Raw genomic sequence first — 24,040 nt, forward strand, 5'->3', positions numbered from 1 at the left:
ATAAAACCATAATGCTTGTATTTGATAACCTAAATCACTAGTGAGTGAGAGATCATACTAAATAAGACGATGGAAAAAAAAAAGAGGTTAAATTTGTACAGTATGTCTCTTTTGAGACGGTCTCACTAATCTTTATCTGTTAGACAAGTTAATCCTACCGATATTCACGATAAAAAGTAATATTTTTAGCATAAAAGTAATATTTTTTCATGGATGACCCAAATAAGAGATCTGTCTCACAAAATACGACCTTTGAGATCGTGTTTTTTTATATTTGTATGCATAAACATATGATTAAAAAAGTGACTTTCCTTTGTCTTTGAAATTTGTGACCTTATATAATATAATAAATATTATTCTACATATTTGAATCAATACTATATATATTTAAAAAATTGGGTCCTTTTAGAATATGAGTCGACCAACTCACGAGACTCGTCTCACCCAGTACTAAGTGTACTCCTTATATTTTTTTTAAAAAATAATTCAATTACGAGTAGTATACAAATTACACTTGTAATAAATGATTAAAAAACCCAATTTTTTTTTTAAAAAAACAAGAACGATGTGTTTTGCGCTAATCTTTAATTGCAAATTGCTGGGTTAGTTTGGTTAAAATTATATTCAGCAAATTATTTGCATAAAAATTAATTCATTTAAATTTGCACTTTATTTGGGGAATCCCAGCTCACCTTCCATTTCTCAAATTTTGTATTTCGTCGCTTTTTCAACGACGTACCATCGTGTTCTTTATAAAATTGTGTACAAATCTGTCGTCATTAATATGCCAATTATTATAATAATTTGTTTCTGGTTTTTTTTTAATTATAAATATGTATTTATCAATCCTGAAGATAATTGTACATATCGTTTTTATTTTAATCACATATAAATTTTTTTTGATTTTAATATAGTTGTGATGTTGAAATTTAAATTATTCAATATATATTTGTTCATATAATTAATAGCTAAATAAATATTTTATTTAGAAATAAACTAAATTTAAACTTTTTTTCTATTTATAAAGTTTTCCGCTTGAATGAAATAGAAAAAAGAATAAATTAATAACGCAAAGTTTGAAAATTACAATGATGTCTAAAACTTCCATTCATGAATAGAAGAGGACAAGCGCGTCTTCCATTCATTCATATTCTTCGAAAAACTCTTGAACTCTCTCTCTCTCTTCTCTACACTATCTCCACTGCTCACTCTCTATCCCTGACTCCATTATCTCTCCTGGCGGCGCCACCTCACTCAAAGATTCGCCGCCGTGGAGTCTTCAGCCGGGGAATGCATCCATGTCACTCCATTTATTATTAAACAACCAAAAGCCGTAAAATTCTTTCAACATCAAAAATTTGACTTGTCGAGAATAATTAGAGGACATTGAGTTGTTGCACAGTGGTGCAACGTATCTATCACCATGGCAGCACCAAACGCCGGAACCTCCGCCGCAGTGGAATCTTCTTCCGTCTCGTCTGACGAACTATCTGCGAAGGCGGTGCACAAGAGATTCGACGGGCTGCTGATGGTACGGACGAAGGCGATCAAGGGCAAAGGTGCGTGGTACTGGGCACACCTTGAGCCGATTCTTGTGCATAATCCTGATACGGGGTTTCCCAAGGCCGTGAAGCTCAGGTGTTCCTTATGCGACGCCATGTTCTCCGCCTCTAACCCGTCGAGAACCGCCTCCGAGCACCTGAAAAGGGGCACATGCCCGAATTTCGCTTCGTCGCCGAACCCCATTTCTTCTGCGCCTCCGTCTTCTTCTGTTTCTGTTGCTAGCTTGCCGCATGCTCCTAATATTCCTTCGTCATCCCAGCCGTCGTACAACCATAGGAAGCGTAGTTCTTCCGGAGGCAGTCGAGGCGTCGGTCTCGGCGGCGGAGCGGGTAGTGGGAAGTCTGGTGGTGTGTTAACGACCTTGTCCGCGCACCAAATAACTATTCCACCATTGGCTGTTGTGGACCCATCAAGATTTACAATGGATTTAGCTCACCCACCTACTGTTCCAATTGGTAGTACCAGTGCTGTCATCGTCTCTTCTAGTGCAAGTCCCGGCGGCAGGGGCAGCGGCACAGGAACTGGCACCGGCGGCGGGTTGTACTGTCATCATCAGCAGCAGCAGTTGGTTTTGTCGGGTGGGAAAGAGGATTTGGGAGCTTTAGCTATGTTGGAAGACAGCGTGAAGCGGCTCAAGAGCCCTAAAGCATCGCGTGCACCGACTTTAAGCAAGGAACAGGTTGATTCCGCAATTGATCTTCTTGTTGATTGGGTTTATGATTGTTGCGGGTCAGTTACATTTTCAAGCCTCGAGCATCCAAAATTCAAGGCATTTCTGAATCACGTAAGATTGCCTGCAGTTTCAAGGAAAGAATTAGCTGGGCCTAGATTAGATGCTAAGTACGAGGAGGCTAAGGCCGAGTCTGAGGCCAAGATTCGCGATGCCATGTTCTTTCAGATTGCATCTGATGGCTGGAAGTCAAAGGATTGTTGTGGTCACTCAAGGGAGGAGAATTTGGTGAATTTAGTAAATTTGGCTGTGAATCTTCCTAATGGAACTAGTGTGTTTAGGAGGGCAGTTTTTACGAGTGGTTACCCGGTGTCGAAATATGCAGAGGAGGTTTTGCGGGATACTATTACTGAAATCTGTGGGAATAACGTACAGCATTGTGTAGGTGTAGTTTCAGACAAGTTTAAAGCTAAGGCGTTGAGGACTTTAGAGAATCAGCATCAATGGATGGTGAATCTTTGCTGTCAATATCAAGGTTTGAATGCACTGATTAAGGATTTTGGTAACGGGCTTCCTTTATTTAAGAATGTGACAGAAAATTGCTTGAAACTGGCAAATTTTGTTAACAACAAGTCTCAGATTCGTCATAGTTTTCACAAATATCAGCTGCAGGAATTCAGGCAAGCTAATTTGTTGAGAGTACCACCGCGAAGTTATGAAAGATCAGATTTTAGTCTTGTATTTGCAATGGTAGAGGACATATTGAGCTCGGCTCGGGCTCTTGAGTTGGTGTTATTGGATGAATCATACAAGATGGTTTTAATGGAGGACCCAATTGCCAGAGAGATTGAAGAAATTATGAGGAAACCACATTTCTGGAATGAATTAGAAGCTGTGCATTCTCTAGTGAAATTAGTGAAGACCATGGCTCAAGATATCGAGACCGAAAAGCCTCGGATTGGACAATGCCTCTCCCTCTGGCAAGAGCTAAGATTAAAAGTGAAGGATTGGTGCTCTAAATTTCACATTCTTGAAGGGCCTGTCGAAAAAATAATAGAGAGAAGGTTCAAAAAAAATTATCATCCTGGCTGGGCTGCTGCCTTCATTCTTGATCCACTTTATCTGATTAGGGACACTAGTGGAAAATATTTACCACCCTTTAAATTCTTGACACCTGAACAAGAAAAGGATGTCGATAAACTCATAACACGTCTTGTATCGAGGGATGAAGCTCACATTGCACTGATGGAGCTTATGAAGTGGAGAACAGAAGGACTCGATCCTGTTTATGCTCAAGCAGTGCAATTTAAACAAAAGGATCTCAATACTGGTAAGATGAAGATTGCCAACCCCCAAAGCAGCAGGCTTGTGTGGGAAACGCACTTAACTGAGTTCAAGTCATTAGGAAAGGTAGCAGTTCGGTTAATTTTCCTTCACGCGACTTCGTGCGGTTTTAAATGCAGCTTGCCTTTATTGAGGTGGATTAGTACGAATTCCCATTCAAGAGTTGGAATGGACAGGGCTCAAAAGCTAGTTTTTATTTATGCTCATTCGAAGACGGAAAAACTGGAAAATTCGGATGACAATGATAAGGAAAGTGGCGGCCTTTTTACCTTGGAAAATGGTGAGGATGATGTGCTCAATGAAGTTTTTGTTGATGCATCCTCTGTGTAAGATTTCCTTTGTTTTCTTCCTTTCGCATTTCCATCGGTAGGTCAGTTTATATTTCGCCACCATTTGTCTATGGAATACATTGGAATTTAGAATGATTGTGGATCAGAGAGCGGGTGCTTGTTTGTAACGTATGATTGATGATGTAAGATCAGAGTATTTAACACTATTTTTCCGTTAGAGATGAAATGATAAAGTTCATTGATAAAAAGACTTTTGTTTTCTTCTTTAATTCCAAATCATTTTAGATTTGTTAGATAGTGTCTAATAGTTCATGAAATCAAGTGTTACAATTTGATGAATGCTCGTTCATCTGATTATGTTGTTATGTCTATCCCTGTGATATTTTCAGCTCTTATTTGATGAACGTTCGTCTCTTTATACAGTTTCATGTGTATCACTAGTATTTTGAGCTCTTCTCCGACTGTTGTACTCGATCTTTAGGCGCATTACATTTAATATTTACTAATTTACTTGTTTTTTGGTGGTTCGATTCGTTCTTTTAACAGCACTAGGTAATTTTGATTTAACATTATACCTACTAATTCACAAGAACGGTGATTTAGATACTTGCCAATGCCGGGACTGCCGATTTATTTTTTAACCTTGCCCTCAAAAAGTTAGCTATTAACCATTTAATATGTGTCAAGAACTTCAAATGATATATTTTTCATCGAATCACTTATTTATCAGACTGTATAGATTCTTGAAAAAGTGAACGAATCCATGACCTTGGTAGGTTGATCGAGTAGTACTTGTTGTGGATGATTTATGATTCTTAGTTAATCTTGGCTCTCACCATCGACTGGCATCCAATTCTAAATGCAGAATGAATGACCCATAACATAAGTTTATATTCTTTGATGGCAGAAGCCTATGACACGGGCATTGTTAAGATGGCAAGACCTCCATGAGAAGATCGGAGTCCATCAAATCAGGAGACGATGATGGATCAACAAAACATCGATGAGGTTGTTTGGATATTTCGAAAGGTGGACCAAGGAACGGAGCTTTGTTACCTTAATCAACAACCTCGGAACTCAGACAACCTACGTGTAGAGCTGGAGCAGCAATTCAAAATGGTGCTGTCTCATCCCTACCCCGGCCCCCAGACCACATGTTCTTGAAAAATCTAGCCCCACGACGAACGAAGTGAAAGTCTTTTTCCAAATTTCGGTAGTTAAATATGGCCCTCAAATTCAAATCATATTATAATTCATCGGGTCGCTTCTCCTTTAAACATTCAAAAGTTGGCGATCATATTGCTCGTGCGCAAGGTCAGAGGATTATCATTTCTCTGTAAAGGTTGCGAGAGGACCCGTCTGATCATGGGCACGCTGGACAGGATGAAAAAAATGGACGATGGAGATCGATTTGATAACAATCATGAACTCGTTCTTTTTTTGGGCTCCCCCGGGTGATATGTAGATCCTATTTTTGTATCACAACTTTTTTAGATTTATTCTTGAAAATTTCTGGTGTTGGAATTTACGATTTCTCTTAATTTTCTATTCGTACCGACCGGCGTAACGAATTTCTTATCTTCACGTTCTACTTTTCCTTGAAAATTGTATTGTTGTTGATATCAAATATCAGCTTTCCTGTAATAAAATGAAAATCTGTGGTTCTCCCCCACATCATGTCGTGTATGAAAAAAGTTACTATTATGGCCAACCCAGTACGTACTTTAATGATTCTTTAATCGAAATATATATCATTTGTTTGGGTAAATATATATTACAACTTCAATCCATGCATACAAGGATGTATGTATATACGATCAGTGACATGCACAAAATGGATGGAATCATTAGAAATTGAGTGATCATCATTTGGGTTCAAGTAAAACTGTCTTTCCTGCATGGTAGACTCGTAATAATTCATCACCTCGGATCCCCTGATAGAAATTACGTACATTTTTAATTATTACGGTTTTCATATAAAGCTAAGGGGGAAAATTACGAATCTTCTGGTTTTTAGGATAACGTACCATTAACAAATAGCTGAGTTGATTCATGAATCGATAAGTTCGGTTATTTTCGATAATTTCGTCATTTGAAATTGCGATTTAAACGATAGATTTTAGTGTGTGTAGTAACAATCAAAGCATATACGCGTATAGAAAACTAAATTTTATCTAATTCCCTCTTATTTTTTCTTGATGGTGTACAATAGAATTCGTCCTCCATATTAGTTTGCAACTTTATCTTATAATACAATTTAAAAATCCCAAAAAATTCTGATAATTAAATACTCGATTAAAAATAATGAATCCACCCACCTTGAGAGCAGATTTCACACAACATAAATGAAATAAAAAAGAAGAAACTTTTTGGAGTAAAGCGAAATAAAAATAGTGGTAAGAGAGGATTACGATACCTTTAAATTTGGCTTTATGTCATATTGTGATTACCTACCTATTTTAGTGGAGAGACAAAATGGTTGTCGGCTGGCAGAGGTTTGTCAAAACATAAAAAGCCTTATTTAACATTGACCCCTCACCAACTACACATTATTAGCGCAATATTATTACAAATCTTTATTTATTTATTTTTTTATATAATATAATAATATACCATATATGTAGGGGAATACATTTTTTTTAACCTTATGCTTTTGTTTAATTGCATTCCCCACGAGTAATATGGCAAAATATTTGGTGACGACAAAACTATTTATATACTTAATTTTTGAAAATTTATTTAGTCCTTTTTCAAATGTTTATAAAGATCTTGCCAAGGTAAGATGGACTACAAGTTGTCTCCCAAATAAATCTTGCTATTATTTTGCCCCAGCTGTTGTATATGTTTTCTTTTAATTTTTTTTACGATGGAATTTACGACTGTTATTATTTGATGTGTATTGAATAAACTTTCAAACTAACACAATAGACTGCAAACTACGTTAATCAAGTAAATCGTAATAGGTAAACTCTATCTGACATGTCCGTTCGAAAAAATATTAGAAATAGAAATCTGACTTTTAACCATAATCTATTTCATCAACTTAGACATCCAACAACATGATCACATTTATACACTTCAAATACGTTTGGAATCCACTCAAATCTAATACAATTGAATTATAAAATTCGATAATTATAAGTCATGAGATCCTTTTATTTGAGTCCACGTCACATTTATTGTGGTGGACAAAATGTATACAAAAATTACTACGAGGGAGTATATGCCGACACCTCGAATAGCGGCGAGTATAAATATTCGATCGTTCTAGTTTTACTGTACATAATTTTCAAAACATTACACTTTCTGGGCAAAATTTTAAATTCTAAATTTATTACAAATAAATTTTTGATGAAAATAATCTTATATATCAAAATTTCTGAATCTACTAATCATATTATTTAATTTGTAACCTTTGGAATAAAAAAATGAAAAAAAAACAGAAGAAGAAGATATTCAGTGTATGTTATTAAATATTTATTTATGTTTGCTTTAATGAATTTATTTAATTTGGCTGATGTTACATACTGTTGTTTCACGTGTTTTATTGCTTTATTTATCTTTTCATTTCTCTAGCTTGTGGATAGTGTGGAGTAATGATCTTTTCATATTATTATTACAAAAAGCCTTCTTTCTTTATGTCATCTTTACCAAATTCTTTGCTTCGTATATTTGCCTCCTATTCCAGTTTGAAAGTCAAACATCGTATTTATTTCTGTAATTAAAATGTAATTAACAACAAATAAATTGATCAATTTAACACCCAAAAAAAAAAAAAAAAAACAATGGCATGCAAATGCTTAATCCTTACCAATACATGACACATTTGTGAATATTACATAAATTCAGGATTATATAATACACTTATGCTATTTTTTTAGTGAAATAATTGAAACATAAGTTGAACTACTCCCGATGGACATAAGAGTTGGTAGAATAGGTAAGCGTTGGACCAATAGTCAGAAGTTCGATTATCTTTATCTGACTAATATGATTTGCAGACTATAACGTTAACTCGGAGATTCACCCAGTGTACATCGAAAAATAACGACATAAGATTCCATCATTGTATTGAAAAAAAGACATCAATGATACAGATATTAAAACATGTCAATGTGAGGCAACCAACATACCAAACTCATGGCCTTTTTTTCCCTTCATTTTTCCTTTTCCTCTTCTTTCTATTATTTTCTTTTTTTACAATTTGTTGCTTATTGGGGGAAAAGAAAGATGATATGATGGGTCATGTAATCCATATACATACATGGAACAATGGATGGCAGAAGACGAGATATGATGCATCAATGAGATGTGTGTCAAAGATTAAGAAATCGAATATGTAATTAATTGTGTGCAATATGATGCCAAAATAGTAAAAATAATATATGGTTTGAAATGATTAGGTTCGTTGGTGGTGAAAGCAAAGTTGTAACTATGCATGAGAAGTTTGGGTTTGGTACCGGTGGAGAAATGAAGAATGCGGCCACTTATTAAAGTGGGTTGTCCACTTGCCATGGAGCCAAAAAAAGGAGGCGGTGACCGGAGGAGAGTTCTGTGATGTGCGCGGTGTGGTGGTGGTGCTGTGTGCAGTGGTGTGGTGTGGCGTGTGGTGATGCGCACGGTGCGCGGCGTGGCGTGGCGTGGAGTAGTGGTGTTGTGCGTGGTGATGCACATGAGTCGGAGTTTGGAGGCGGCAGAGGAGGGTGGCTAAATTTTGGGGTTCATTTTCGGCTTATAGATCCGCCGTGAAAAAACACCGCTGATTTGTAGATAGCCCTCCAAATTCCATGGCCAGTTCTTGAAATTTCATGGCTTCTGCACTTTTTAATTTTTTTAAAAAAAAAATACTAAAACGCTAAAAAAATAATATCGATAAAATAAGGTAAACTACCCTTAGAAATAGTTTTTGTTTTTTTAGTTTGTTTAAAATAAGGCATTGTAGGATTATCAATCGACATAAATAGTGTTAATAATGTGACTTAAATTCTTATAAAGGCGATTATATTCTTTAAGAAAGAAAAATCAATAAACAATTTTTTAAATGCTGAAAAAAAGAAGAAGCAAAAATGAAATAATATTATTAAATAATATGTAATTAGTTGTTGCCAACTAATTAAGTAGTTTACTCCGTGAGTTGTTAGTTTTCATGACGATCGTACTTTGAGTCATATTTTAATGTGCATCAGCGTGAATTATTATTTTTATATGTTTTTAATTAAACGATAAGTTAGTAGTAGCATACAGACAAAAACTTGTGTGAGACGATAGGCGTATTTTGTAAGACGGATCTCTTATTTGGGACATTCATGACAAAATATAACTTTTTATGCTAAGAGTATTACGTTTTATTGTGAATATCTGTAGGGTTGACCCGTCTCACAGATAAAAATTCGTGAGACCGTCTCACAAGAGTTCTACTCTAGCATACATATGCATAAAATCTCTTAGACTAACAGAATTTAATTATGTTCTCAAGTAAAAATTAATATTTATTCTTCAACAAAAAATTATGATAAAATTAATATGTGATACTAACTTATATAAAACTATATTTATGATCAATAAATCTCATTTAATTCATTTCTAAATCATCCTTTTCCCTCTTACTTCAAGAGTATCGACAGTTTATTTAAATTTAATCCCACGTCTCATCTCATATATTTATTTTAATAAATATACATAATTAATTATTTAAACTTAAATATTTAAATGGAATTAAATAATTAAATGCATGAATGGCGTGGAACAAGTAGCTGCTATTATTATATAATAATAATAAGAGATTAAACATAATTAATTACATAGCATTAAATGATTATTAACACATGATAAAGTAGTATGGGTTGTCCTCCCATAACTTACTCAAAACTCAATTAGAAGTGAGATTCCTTTTGTTCGTACCCTTCTTTTTAGTAAAATTAATTAATTAGACACAATAATTAATACAATGCAACCTAATCGTGGCATAATTAATACCCTTCATGGGGCCCACAATAAATATAATTTTAAAACTCTATTATACGTACGGAACAGAAATCAAACGTATATGTAAATCCAAGTCAGAATTTTAAAAAAATATATAAATAACAAATGGTTTTAAGGAATAGCATAAAATTTGACGTGTAAGAAGTTAAAATTTTGAATATAAATATTTTTAAGAATAAAATAAATTAATTATGGAAGAAATCTGGCGTTCCAAAGGATCAAATTGTTTGGGCTTTCTATATAGATATTTTGTATCTTGGTTTGGGCTAAGGTCTCTTTAAATTTGGGCCAACCAGTAATTATAAAAACTATTATCGGGCCCCGATGGACTCACCAGACATCGTTTGATATTCAACACAATATAATAAATTGAAAGATATGAATGAAAACAACTGTGAAGCTTTCCGTTTCCCTCCACTTCTTGTAGGAAATATAAACCTACGCTTCCATTTGTTCACAATAGCTCTACCTCTGCGATGTCTTCTTCTATTCCTCCGGTCCAGCCGGGCTGAATTAGGATCCTGAAGCAAGCTTCGGATCAAAAGGTCACAGGTCCTGTGGTGTACTGGATGTTCAGAGATCAACGGCTGAGGGACAACTGGGCTTTGATCCATGCCGTTTCTCAGGCAATCAACGGGGTGTGCCGTTGACCATAGTCTTTAATTTGTTCAATCAGTTTAAGGTGCCAAGGCTCGGCATTTTGGGTTTATGCTGAGGGGTCTCCGTAAATTGGACTCTCGTCTTCGACAAAGTCTGAATATACCTTTTTTCTTGTTTCAGGTACGTCGCATTTTATGCGTTTGTTTATGCAAAATGGTGTGCTCTCTCCGATCCCTATTGATAATTTATCTGCGGGCAGATCCGTAATTTGTCTGGGGTGATGTGGGGATTCAATGATTGTTCAACGTGAAACTTGTTTTTTAGAAAATTTGTTCTAAAAATTTGATTTTTCTCATTCTTCCGTCGAAAATTCGGCATTATTGGTTTAGTAAATGATCTCTAATTAATTCGTGACCAGACAACATAAATGGGAATTGAGTTGTAGTGTGAACCGTGAAGCAGTAGCATGTAATTATTGTTCATACTAAAAGACTTAGTTTGATTTCGTGTTTGCATTCTCACGCTGCACAAACTTTGACCTGCTTGAATGAGCTTTCAGAAATGTTAGCCAAGGTTAGGAACTTAATTGATTTATGTGTTACTATACTTACAAGACCTTGAGCTTAAGTTATAACTTTTATCTTGTAATTTTGCTTGTCATGGTTCATTTCACTCTAGAGCTACTTTTGAACGATTGTTTGGTAAAACAGTAAAAGAATTGTAACGCATGAAGCAAAATATTGAAGTGTGTGGAACAATTGTAAACTGTCAAACATTTCATACATATATGTAATTTTAGGTTTCTTTCTTTCTAGGAAAGTAATGAGGTGGTTGGTGACTTTCAGCTAATACATAGGGGTCCCGATGGATCACTTGATGTCCTTGTATGCATGCATTTGAAATTTTTTTTTCCCAGATGAACATATTGACCATTGTCGAGCCCTCGCTCAATTAAAACTCTAGAAACATAGACCATTTATATTGGTGTGTTGGGGTGCCTTTGCACTCTAATATTGGAAAGAAGGGAAGCAAATTAGTACTTATATTATCCATTTTTACTACCATCCATAGAGTTAAAAAGATACCTAATTAAAAGAATGCACAAGTTGGCATGTAACTGTCCATTTATGCATGAAACTTATCTTTATTTAGTTGAACTTACATTTATGCATGTAACTGTCCATTTATGCATGATACCTAACGAAAAGAATGCGCAAGTTGGCATGTAAGTTGGCCAGAGGAAGCTCTTGCAATATCAATATACTTAAACGATAAGGTATTATTCATTTTGGTTGAGTACTGGTTTGTATCACTACCAAACACACATCAGGAGATCATCATCCTTTTTTATCATCTGTTTCTGTTGCAGTTTCAAAAAGACTGCAGGGATCCAAATGGTTATGTTGGATGCATGTGGTCAATATGCGGAGTACATGACCAGGTATATCCGGTCTTTTGATTCTTTAAAGATTACCAAGTTAATTATCGCAGGTTTTTCATTCTGTTTGAACCTAATCTATCATTGTACACACAGTTGTCACTCGTAGTAGTAGTATTACTGGTAACATCCCACATTGGTTTATGAAGTAGCTGCTAGTGCAACTGCAACTTATCAGGTAGAGTATTGCTTTGCATGGGCTTGGGGCTCGACAGTATATCTGGTATATGGTGCTGAATTTTGTTGATGTTATTGAATTGCACTCTTTTGCTGTGAGATTTTTTAGCTTCTCATTGTTGGTACTTGGGATTGGGATTACTTTCCGTTTTGGATGCGAATGGGTGCAATTTGTGAACATATTGTGTTGAATGAGTAAAGGTTATCCTAAATTCAATTTTTCCAAGCGTGTTATTCGAATTTAACACCATGAGTTGTTTGATGGTTATAGGGGTGGAGAGAGCGACCAGTTTTCGGGAAAATAAGATACATGAATTATGCTGGGTGCAAGAGGATTGATGTTGATGGCTATATTGCTTATGTTAAGAGGATAACAGGTGAATGCAAGAAAAGAAAAGTAGATGCCCGTCTTGATAACGCCGCAAAACAACTCAAAAGTTGAGAATTGGCTTGCTTACTTGGGTGGTATAACACAGATTCGGATGCTGCATTCTGAGAATTTTTTTTTTTGTGTAAAGATGTTGAGATGATTCGTGTGAGCTTCTGATTTGTATGTCGTTATCTTTAACGGCTTGATTTCACCTTTAATCTTGTCAATTTCCGTCTCGTCCACCCACCCATATTTTTCTCTCGAACGTATCCTCAACCTAAATTATGCGCGGATATTGAGAACCAAACAAGTCTTGATCATTTTGTATGGAGCTACTCCGCAAGAGCAGTTGTTGCTCTTGTTTTACAAGAAACATGTCCAGGCACGGGCGTTTGACTAATCTGACGATGCCTTTAATACCCCCACCAATAATTCTTACCCTCCCAGATCGGCCTTAGCTAAATGAGTTGTAAAGTTTTGTCCACGTTCCACAAATATGGACCATAAAATAAAAGTGACAGTCCCACTAACATGCCGTCACCCACCCACCATGCAAGCATTACTAACATATAGACAACAAAAAGAACAACTTCAAATCCATACGTGGATTTCATCAAACATCTTGCACCATAAGGTGCAACATTCAGCGCAATGATATTGCTATGCCAACATTTTTGTTTAATGATAATATGATGTAAATTCAAAATTTGTAATCTAGATCAAACATCAAATTTCAATGTTCTGATTCACATACAGTAACTAATGTGGTGGTGAGGCCGATCGTTTATCCCAAGAATCCAACCCTCTTCTCACTAAATGCTCCATTTTGAAACTATTTGTAGATCGAATGCATGCCACTGTTTGATGTTAACGCAGTGCCAAGCAATTTTACCATCAATCCAAAACGTGAAAGACTGATAAAACTAGCATATTGACCATAGTAGAGTCATGCGAACAAAGACAAGAACGGCCAAAAAACCCTTTTTTACTTAACACAATCTCAAGTATAAAATCAAATATTATACATCAAATCAAAACATACAAGTTTTTCATCAATCAAGATTCTATTCCAAGTTGCATTTTTAAGGAGGAGAAGGGGTTGAACCCTTGTCTGTGGAGTCCATACCGATGCCACCACTGTTGTTATAATAACTGCAAAGAACCTTGCATTTTATCACATTGTCATACACATAGAATCCGGGAGTCACCATGATTCGAACCATTGTAGGTATTAGCATTTTAACCTTATCTACATTCATGTCCTCCATGTAAATTGCATCGAAACTGACCCCTTTGTCGAGTCTGAAAATGGATAAACCCGGGTGCACCGAATTAGCCAAAACGTGCACCAGCCACACGGCTTTAGAAGCTCCGAAAAATGCTTGCAAAAGTGGTTCAGGCCACGCCCTGTTCCAACCCAACATAGCTACAATCTCACTCATTTTCCTGTCACAGAACTTGCTGAAATCTTCATTAAAATGCCTGGTTCCATTGCTCAACACCTCCTCCCATGTCAACCCTTGCAACCGAGCAAACATCACAAAATTCGCTTCACAACGATCCATCGGATTCAGAATTTGATTCGAAGCACTCTTTTGAAACCCGATGGATTCGAAATCTTCAAAAAGTGCCCTGTTTAACAAAGCTTCCATGTAGAAATGTAAGGCTCTTGGATTTCTTGAAAATGAAATCTTTATATCATAAGGTTGGAGAAGCAACGAAATCTTATCAAACACTTTTACCCCCATTTGCCTTATCTGATGAGACAAAGCCCGGCTCAGAATCCGAACGGACGATCTTGCCTCAGAGACTAAAACCAAGAAATGTTGAATCACTTTTTCTTGATCGCCAACTTTAATACACTGACAATTCACACTAGAAGGAGACTTCGGATACTTTTGATAATGAGAATTATTACCATTGCCACAAACTTCAAGCCCAGATTTCAAGCTATGGCAGTAAATTTCCAGCTTATTAAGCTTCTTCTCAAGCTCAGCCATAGATGATTTCAACTTTGAAGATTCAAGAATGGCCTCATCCCTCTTTCTAGTGGCTTGAATGAGCTCATTTGAGAGCTCAGCCACCGCATTCTTCAAATGCTCCTCCCTTGACACGGCGGGGCCGCCGCTCCCGCTGCCATCTGACAGCCGTGGGCTTTTCTTCCCAAGAGAACCCAAAACAGACCTCAAAATGGCATTTGGACTAACCATAGACTGCTTGAAAATTCCATTATTTTCCAAATTAGGAACCGAAAAAATTTTCTCCCGATTGCTAGGCCTGCACTTGCTGCACAAAACCCCAGTGAAATCATCACCTTCTTGCCTCTTTCTCGAAGACCCCTTGCCTCTAGTTTTCTCAGAATGCAATGGCTTCGGCTGGTGCTTATAATCACTGTTTCTTTTTTCCAAATGTTCACTTGGCTTTGTAGCTCTGAAACTGTTTAGTCCTTGCTGAAATTCCTCATCTTCATTACCCTCTTCAATCTTCATAACCCAAACAAAAAATGAAAACAAAAACAGAACCCAGAATTAAAGTCATGAATCAAAAGACATAGAAACGAAAAGACTCTACGCATTCTTATCCCGTAAAAACATGAAACTAGTTGTGTTTCGCTCGTTTATTCAAGAAAATGAAAACGCTGGCACAAAAATGTTGATGTGTAGAAGATGATACTTACAGGGGTGAAGTGAAGAGGGTTGTGAGGAGAAACGGAAGTTTTAGCGGCAGAAGCAGTGGCCATTGATGTCATTATACAAAACTTTTCCGAAATTGAACTTTACTGCGATACATAAACTAGGAACAGACAGGTTGGAATTTTCGATAAAATATCTTGATTTTGCATGGGCACCTTTATCCTCTTTTTAACTGTACAATGATTTTGTTTAAGGTTTGTGCTTTCCCTCGGATCTTAATCTCTAATATTTTTGGGTATAGATTTTGAAGGTTTCGAATTGGGACGAGCGAAGCCATGTACTGACAATTATTTCATCTTCATCCACCAAAATGCAGATGCACAACATTCACTAAATGCAGCGGGTCACAGGGCTCTTACCTTTTTGGAAGATAATCCTTTGTATTTTGATTTATTTTATTTATGGTTAAATTATTAGGAAACAATTAAATTATTTATATTTGAACCAGTTTCCACCAATAATATAATATAATAATATTCTAAAAATGTGAAGCAAGTTTTAAGTTTTGAAAATTTAAATGAATTTAATATGAGATTAAAAGTAAAAAAAAAAACGATTTATAATTTTTCTAATAAATAGACTAAATAACACACATATATAATAAATTTAATAATAATGTGCAATATTTAAAAATTTTAATACATAAATTTCAAAATCGAAAAGAAAGGTTTTCAGGAAGATTATGACTCATGAGTTTCAATTGTTTTGAAGACGATGATTTTTTTATAGGATTTTTAATTGGTGTAAATTGAAAGGTATTGATTTTAAATTTGATAATTTAAATTTTTTAAAAAAATCATGTTTAATCACAATGAATCATGTTTAATAATGCTTAATACAACTTTTTCTCGTTTTTTAGGAACGTAACGTTCTCATCGTGCTTAGCGTATAATATATATTTAATCTTGTTTTCAGAACGCTTCAGAAAATCATGAGGTGTATTTCGAACACACCAACTGTTAATCAATGACGATATCAATAATTGAATAATTGAGAGAATTTCTATAATCTCTAAAAATAAATGATTATTCAAATTTCACTTAAAAAGAAGTTTTTTTTTTTAAAAATAATAATGAATGAATTTGAAATATATTGAATTCTAAATAATTCTAAATCTTCCAATTTCAAATGCTCATGTCAAAATCCACCTTCACAATTTTTTAGTTAAGTCTATATATAAAATGTATGCATATTATTTTTATTATTGATTTGTTATTTATTATTATAAAACATATTAATTATTTTATAACAAAAATAATGAATCGGATATGCGATGCTCAATACTAGTAGTAAAGTCAACGAGTACAAATAAATATGCAAGAATTGATTTCTTCACATATTTACGTCCATGCCGAGTATGTTTGCATTAGAAAGTTCAATTATTACCCGACTTCGAAAATTAATGTAAGTTTCGTTATGTAATTTTATTTTTTCTATATCTAATTTAAGTTTATTAATGATGAATTTATATTTCAGTCTTGTAATTTTATGTTTTTTTTAATCATATGAATTATATTTAATTTAAATGAAATACAAGATTTGATCTATCAACAATAAATTATTCTGATTCTTACCATCACACAAAGTTGTATAGAATTAAAAAAAATCATACCAGATATAAGTCAATTTTATAAAACGAATTTACTATCTGATTCGACTCATAAAAAATATATTATTTTTTATACGGTATAGGCAACACAAATTGGAGTTTGGATACCCACACAAACAAAAATTTAATCGATATTGTTTGTTGTTGGGGGGTCACATACGAATTAAATTCGGTCGTTGAGCCATTAAAGATGCACCAATTAAGTTTGCAGCACCAACGTCTCATTTAATTGCTCCTTACCCATGTATGAGAAATCAACAAACCTCTAGCTTTCTAATATCTACGCGAAATTTAAAAAAAAAAAATTGGGGAAAATTGTGTACAATTACACCAGCTTTTCATTGAGTTTGATAGTGTATATTTGTTTTTATTTTTATTTTTCTTACTGTGTTTTATGTTACGAAATTTCAACCTTAATTTTGTATTTTTAGTTTTTATAATTTCAGTAATTTTTTTATTGAGAGTATTGATCTGACACCACATTCCAATGACTAAATTTCCAGAAAAAACTAAAACCAATAGACTCTTACTAAATTTGACAATATAAAATATGGAAATACCAATTTCTCAATTTTTTTTACAGAATTAAATTGTATAATAATAAAAATAATAATTAAAAATTTAAATAATGGATCTAACAAATCCGGCATAACATAACGTTTTTCACACGCAAATCAAGCACAAATCATGTCCTCCAACTCATTTTGCAGAATCCCTCTCCATTCAATACTCGTCAACCTTCGTAATTAATGAGCGTCAGCGTCAAAGTCGCGGAGTAGTCTTCGTCTGGAGTTGATTGAAATCTGCTAGTATTAATATATATGTACGTATGTATTCTTCAATCGAGTTCCAATAGACATTCTTTCTTTGAATTCGGGAATGAATGCATCGATGTAAATCTAGAACCATGGTACGTGAATAAATTTAGAGGTGTGCTGTTGCTACGCAATAATGCATATTGATCAGCTTACTAATGATAAACTCGACAGGTCTAAGGTACGGGTACCCTAGCTAACTCGTATTGGTTGTAGCTAATGTGACCCTAGGCCATAGACATAGATACCTTTGCATGAACAAATTTAATTAAATTTGATAACCATCAGAGAGAAGAATTTTGCAATTTTTGTTTTATATATTTGCTTATTTCTAACTTAATAACATGTGTTATCAAAATTTGCTTTTAGTTTATGTAACTTTAAAAATCATGTCGCTGGCTCTAGTGTTCACCTGTCTCTTGCACATAAGCGTTTAGTCGGAGTTTGTTAACAAAAACACAAGTTTATTTCTGGCAAAACAGAGCTCCAAGTAACGGATAAATACGAGGGGTTACGTATGCTTGAGTATCGATAGATCAGACTGTCAGGCTTATGAATTCGAAAATAAACATGCCTTATTATTTGTATTGTCTGATATCACTATATATATATCACTCTTATGTTTTCTTATTGCTAACGTTGTCTCCATCAGAAATCAGTTTTACCATTGAGACATGATGTCTCGTATTTACGACTCACATAGACAACAATATCAAATGACAATATTAGCAATTTGACGTCATTTAACTAGAGTTGCCAAAATGAGGTGGCTCTGTGTATATATATATATATATGTAGGGGGAGGCTAGTTTTGCTTCCTCGTGTCTCAAATTTTGCCAGCTTCGGAGTCAATAAATGCGACGTAGCTGCATCGTCATTTGTTTTGCTTCCTCGTGTCTCAAACTTTGCCATCTTCTAGTCAATAAATGCGACGTAGCTGCATCGTCCTTATTATTAGCGTCTAATGTCTCTTCCATTCAATTTCAAATTTGGTTTCAAAAAAAAAAAAAAATCATGCTTTCAGTTAAGATTAATGTTTTTTAATGTTTCCTACATTCTGTTTTTTTTTTTTTTTAAATAGATATTTAAAAATATCTTCAAAGTTCCTCTCCATGCAATCGATTTGGATGATTTACAATTTACAGTGATATATCAACATATTATAGTTATTGAAATACTCACAATAATATATAAATTCCACGCATAACTTTAAGAACTTGGAGTAATACAATAATTTTGAAAAATGAAATGTTCGAAAACATGCCGAGCCGTAGACATACTACTGCCTTGTTCCACAAAAATTATACAAGTTAGTCTCAGAAGCGGGCTAAAAGCCCAATTAATGATGGCGGGCGGCCCTTGCTAATAGCCCAAGAAGAGCCCATACTGGCAGTCTAGAACGTTCCTTACAGCACTTCTCCTCACGGGCGTCATAAAACGTATGCTTTTGGTTGACAGCCATTCCAATTCATCTTTTAAAACTTAATTCTATTTCATCCTCAATTTGCTCTACAAATTCGAGAATTTCACCAAATTTCTAGGTTCGATTCTTCCTCAAAAATTCGGTGATCATTCAATTGTTTTAAAATTTTGTGATCTCCTTGCGATCGGGAATGAATTTATGCTTCTTCTTTTTTCGGTTGTAGAGTTTATATTTTCTCTCGAATTTTTTTTATTTGATTGCGAGTTGGCATCATCTCTGTGAGTGATTTGTATATTTATATATTTGGTTTACCCAAATGGTTCTAGAGTAACTTGGAAAACTCAAGTTCTGCTTGAATTTGGTTGTCTGATTTAGGGTTTCAACGAATGTTTTGCATTTGAGATTGCTTAGTGATCTCTTCTATATAGAATCAAGGGAGTCGCCGTGCTTAACTTGAACTTTTACGGTCCTTGAATCGAATTTCTTGAATATAAACCATATTTCAGATGAGCGTGACTCGAAGAGAGGCTCTGAATCTCTCTCTATTTTTTTATCGCTTCCCTGCATTAGTTTTAACTTTCAAGGATGGCTGTTTTCTAGGCTTGAACAAGCGTTCAAATTTGCCAGTTATTCAGGAAACTGAAGAGTCAAACATAGTGAAATTGTTTTCATGCGTAGTAAAGAGTTCCAGCTGTTTTAATAATCTGCTATCATTTTGCTTTTGACTGTTGTGCTCTATCGATGTATGTATAATGACCCATGCCATCCTTTGGCATATTGTATAGGAGCGTGGTTTTTGCTTGATTGAACTGCAGATTCTGTTCTTTGTCCATTTGTAATTCGTTGAACATTTATTGTTTTTTACTGTGATAAAAACATTTTTGTTTTGTTTTTTGCTAAGAACTTTTAGTTTGTTGCGTTTTTTCTTTAATAAAAAATTACTGCATCTTTTTTGGGGAATTTTGTGCTGCATTTGGTTCTTGTGTTGAGCTCCACGTAATTTTCGGTTATTTTGCCTTATTGTGTTTTTTATTTGAACTACTACTTCAGGGAAGCACAAGTTCAAAATGCAGGGAGGGAGAGATCCGTTCTTTGGTTTTGGCGATCCTTTTGGTAGTTCCAATGGTTTTGGCGATCCTTTTGGTAGTTCCAATGGTTTTGGTGGCATTGGAGGTCAGAGGAGTATGCTATCTGGCTTCTTTGGGGGTAGGGATCCATTTGATGACCCCTTCTTCACACGCCGTGGAAGTATATTTGGGTCTAGCTTCTTTGGGTCTAATGGAAGTCCGTTCATGAATTTACCTATTGGAGGTCCATTCATGAATTTACCAAGTGGCGGTCCATTTATGAATGAAAATTCTTCTGGGTTTCTTGATCATCAGCCTTCCATGTCCAAAAAACCCAAAGGACCAGTTATCGAGGAGCTGACTTCTGATGATGAGAAAGACGAAAATGAAAGCAAGGAGGAGAAAAAAGTTAATCCTAGGAAGCATGGTAGATCAAGCAAAGAGCCTATCGTGGACGACCCAGATGGTGAAGCTAATGGTATGTTGTGTTTTGTGCTTCTTTAATGCCAATCAATTTGGTTGATCATTATGGTTCACGGACTGATCTAACTTACTGTTACTTTACTTTTTTTGTGCTTGCAGAGAAAAAGGGCAAGTATATGGCTGATAAAAACAATATAAACCTATTGAACCATGGAAGGCCACGACCTCAAACACAAAGTTTCACTTTTCAGAGCTCTACTGTTACTTATGGTGGTGCTAATGGTGCATATTACACCTCTTCTAATACTAGGAGGGCTGGGAGTGATGGAGTAAGTGCAGTTACTAGCCATGTCAATTTCATTCCTAATCTTGTTGAGGGGTTGACCTGACTTCTATTTATTTAGTTGAGTTTGGAAGAATTTAAAGAAGCTAATTCCTCTACTGGTCAAGCGACACATAGGGTCTCTAGAGGCATTCATGAAAAGGTACCATTTCTACATCCTCGGAAGTCTTGCGCACTTCTAGAATTCAATCGATTCTGCTTTCTGAAATGTCTGTTGAAATTTTGCATTGTGCCTTAGGGTCATTCCATGACTCGAAAATTGAAGTCTGACGGTCATGTGGACACAATGCAGACTCTGCACAATCTTAATGAAGGTAGCTTAATTCTTTTTGGTTGGATGTGTTGCCATTAAGGCTCTTACTACCATTGATCTTTTGTTTTCCTCAGATGAACTTTTTGGTTTTGAAGAAGCATGGTCAGGAAATGCTAAAAAGCATCTCCCTGGGTGGAGCGAAAAACTTGCTTTACAAGATGCTATGGGTAAGCTCCTATCACATTTACGATTAGACATTTTTAGCTTATTTTCAGCGTGTTCTTTGAATGAAGTGAAAATGCTGTGAAGAATATACAAGGTGCGAAATGATATCTTCTCTATGTGTAATTACTGTGAGAAGGTTTTTTTCTCTTCTATTTGCGACATTTTTAGTGCGTTCGTGGAATCACTTTTTTCAGTCGGTACAGTTGAATTAAAGTTTTTACATTTTGATGTTTATATTTGCAGTGGGAACTGCTGATTAATTGGCTCGTAATTACGCTTCTGGTTCTGATTTTTCCATGAAGTAATCGTATTTTATGACTATTTTTTTTTTCAAATATTTATTGTCCAATCTAGCTATGATGATTAAGCGACTATTCCCTTTCAATGTTATCGAACATGGGTTTTCTTCAACGTATTTTACTGCCCGACAGAATTGTAGAGATGACAGAGATATGACTATCTACATTAATAAATAGTAAATTACACTAATTATACTATGCATACACGTCAAACACCTCTCTTGGGTTTGCTTCATTTTCTCATCCTTTTCATATGGTGGTCAGAAGGCTTTCGATGCTGTAATTATTTACTCGTGTTTTGTGTCTTCTATATACCTACCAATTTGTGCTATTCGAACACTGACTTCATAGTTGGGCTGCTGTCATTTGTGGTTTGTGATTATGATCTCTAGATAACCTAGAACTTGATTACTCATGGCTTTGTTCGTTGTTGAAACTTCAGCATCTGGAAGCACTCAACGGCCTCAGAATCGTGGAGGCTGGGCTCTTCCTTCAACAGAAAGATCAAGTAATGTCCGAAGCTTAAAACCAGACAACGGACGTGGAGCAGGCCTGCCTCATCAAATAAAGACACGTGCTAATGATGGAACTGGCTCATCTCGTTATAGATCAAATGAAACTAATAGGCATTAGGACTTTCAAAAAGGTTCCCTTTCAGACCACAAAGGGGATGGATCCTTTCGATCTCTGAACTCCCCCACTTCTCATGAGACTATGGCTTCATGTTTTGTTGTTGGTTAACTGTAATGCACTTTTGGTGTTCGGTGACTGTAATAGGTTCTGCGTTGGATTTATACACGATCGTTGCAGATGATTAGGCTTTTATTATTGTTAATACTGATGCAACCTCTATGAAGATTCAACTTTGATGTTTAAAATCTTTAAGTAGCGTCTCTTAGTGTTTTTATGATGTTAGTCAATTGAGTGTTTAGATATTTGTGTCAAGAAGTGGAGAAATATTTAAAATAAGTTTTGCAAATATTACTTTAATAATTTAAGCTTCATGTCTTGAAAATTGGTGTAGTATTACTATTTTTTAAGAAACGAGAAAAGCTCATTTGAAGATAACTGGCCATAGATCTACATTCTAGATTTCATTCCTTGAAACTATTTTCTTTATTCAGAAAATAAAAGGAACAAACAAAAGTGGCATACCCCTACGCCAAGAACCGTTTATTTCCTGAATACGAACTCCTCCCCAGATTTCCGATCAACATGTTTAATCCAGCGGCTCTTTCCATTCCGTCTGGCCAACTCTCCGCCCCTTGCCCCCACGTGGGCCATATCCAACCCTTGCCCCACAGGCAAAAACACGGAGCGCACGATTCTCGACTCTTGGCCAAGCACGCCACGCCACCTGAAATCTAATGCGACTCTAGAACTAGCATTCTTGCGCATCAAAACAGCCCCTTTATGCCCTAGCTTAGCCGCCCTCAATATTCTTGCGAATTCTGTGACGCTACTATCCACTACCAAGAAATCGATACCTTGTAAACCTTCCATGGCTTCTTCTGGCTCCCCTACTATCATTTCTGCTGAGTGACCAGATCTGGGCATTGATTCCACATATTCGGACTTGGACTCCTCGTTTGGAACTATACAAACATGTCTTCCTTTTGTATGGTTTCTCGCTATTGAGAGGCCTATGCTAGTGGAGATTGCACCACCTCTTGACCATGTCTCGACGATTAATTTGGCATCCCACCCGGCCGCCATGGCTGATACAAACTCTGCGACGCTTGATTGTTTGAAAAGTTCAGACTACAATCAAATAACGAATAATTAATCCAAGAAACATCACAAGAAAAAGTATGTTTTTGTTTCAACATCAAAACATAGAACAAATTTAGATTTTGTGCGAGGAATAGTGGCAGCTTGGTCTGTATCTGGAGGGAAATACTTGCACTTTTTAGAAAATTTACATTCGAGAAGTTAAAGAATTTAGCGCCTGCATGCTTGCTCGTAGTACTGAGACCTTCCATGATTATACTTACTGATTTTACGGTTTCAATATAAGCTTTTGATGCTGTTTCTGGAGACCAAACTAGCTTCACATCTTCTTCTTCTTGTCGCTGCCTTTCTTGTTTGCCTTAATTAAAAGACAAGATGCTTAAAGATACAATAAGATTTGGTTCCAAAGTGGCTTTTTAAAATAAAGAAAAGGAAAAGCAAAATATGTACATGTCAATGTCGAAAAGGTTGACATTAATCCAGGGAAAACCAACGTGTAGATTTATATTGAAAAAATTCGGGGTAGCTGATCAAACTGAATTTTATATAAAAGTTTGTAAACCGTTACTTTATTCGCAACCTTAGATATAATACATAGGTGATCACATTTTTTGTTAAAATATAAATTTATTGTTGTTAGAGCTTTTGGGATGAATAAATTTTAACATGATATCGAAATAGAGGCCATGAATTCGAATATCCATATACCAATTGTTCTTGGA

General features: G+C 35.4%; 4 protein-coding genes across 10 annotated transcripts; 2 read left to right on the top strand and 2 right to left on the bottom strand.

Moving 5' to 3' along the window:
* Nucleotides 1-1,136: 1,136 nt before the first annotated feature.
* Nucleotides 1,137-5,539, top strand: LOC142555713 (uncharacterized). 5 transcript variants are annotated; one of them, XM_075666768.1, is made up of 3 exons: nucleotides 1,137-2,048; nucleotides 2,082-3,903; nucleotides 4,775-5,539. In XM_075666768.1, exons 1-3 carry the CDS (start codon nucleotides 1,424-1,426, stop codon nucleotides 4,782-4,784), a joined length of 2,457 nt encoding a protein of 818 aa, XP_075522883.1. In that variant the 5' UTR covers nucleotides 1,137-1,423; the 3' UTR covers nucleotides 4,785-5,539. The 5 variants fall into 5 exon arrangements, with proteins under 5 accessions (XP_075522883.1, XP_075522878.1, XP_075522879.1 ...); XM_075666763.1 differs by having other exon boundaries at nucleotides 1,138-3,903; XM_075666764.1 differs by having other exon boundaries at nucleotides 1,138-3,903; nucleotides 4,778-5,539.
* Nucleotides 5,540-13,387: 7,848 nt separating this feature from the next.
* LOC142555714 (IRK-interacting protein-like) lies at nucleotides 13,388-15,467 on the bottom strand. Its single transcript, XM_075666769.1, has 2 exons — nucleotides 15,115-15,467; nucleotides 13,388-14,920 (listed from the first exon to the last, which is right to left on the bottom strand). Exons 1-2 carry the CDS (start codon nucleotides 15,184-15,186, stop codon nucleotides 13,520-13,522), a joined length of 1,473 nt encoding a protein of 490 aa, XP_075522884.1. The 5' UTR covers nucleotides 15,187-15,467; the 3' UTR covers nucleotides 13,388-13,519.
* A 3,496-nt stretch (nucleotides 15,468-18,963) lies between these two features.
* On the top strand, nucleotides 18,964-22,410 carry LOC142555715 (uncharacterized). Of its 3 annotated transcripts, none has more exons than XM_075666772.1 (8): nucleotides 18,964-19,095; nucleotides 20,028-20,120; nucleotides 20,151-20,522; nucleotides 20,627-20,796; nucleotides 20,872-20,952; nucleotides 21,049-21,124; nucleotides 21,198-21,290; nucleotides 22,030-22,410. In XM_075666772.1, the coding sequence occupies exons 2-8, from the start codon at nucleotides 20,045-20,047 to the stop codon at nucleotides 22,218-22,220; spliced, it is 1,059 nt and encodes a 352-aa protein (XP_075522887.1). In that variant the 5' UTR covers nucleotides 18,964-19,095; nucleotides 20,028-20,044; the 3' UTR covers nucleotides 22,221-22,410. The 3 variants fall into 3 exon arrangements, with proteins under 3 accessions (XP_075522887.1, XP_075522885.1, XP_075522886.1); XM_075666771.1 differs by having other exon boundaries at nucleotides 19,011-19,095; nucleotides 20,028-20,064; nucleotides 20,095-20,522; XM_075666770.1 differs by having other exon boundaries at nucleotides 18,971-19,095; nucleotides 20,028-20,522.
* Nucleotides 22,340-23,793, bottom strand: LOC142504467 (uncharacterized). The gene is made up of 3 exons (XM_075617327.1): nucleotides 23,769-23,793; nucleotides 23,582-23,676; nucleotides 22,340-23,348 (listed from the first exon to the last, which is right to left on the bottom strand). The coding sequence occupies exons 1-3, from the start codon at nucleotides 23,791-23,793 to the stop codon at nucleotides 22,761-22,763; spliced, it is 708 nt and encodes a 235-aa protein (XP_075473442.1). The 3' UTR covers nucleotides 22,340-22,760.
* Nucleotides 23,794-24,040: the final 247 nt, after the last annotated feature.

This window comes from Primulina tabacum, chromosome 9 (genome assembly GCF_025594145.1).
Source record: "Primulina tabacum isolate GXHZ01 chromosome 9, ASM2559414v2, whole genome shotgun sequence".
In the NCBI taxonomy this organism is placed as follows: Eukaryota; Viridiplantae; Streptophyta; class Magnoliopsida; order Lamiales; family Gesneriaceae; genus Primulina; species Primulina tabacum.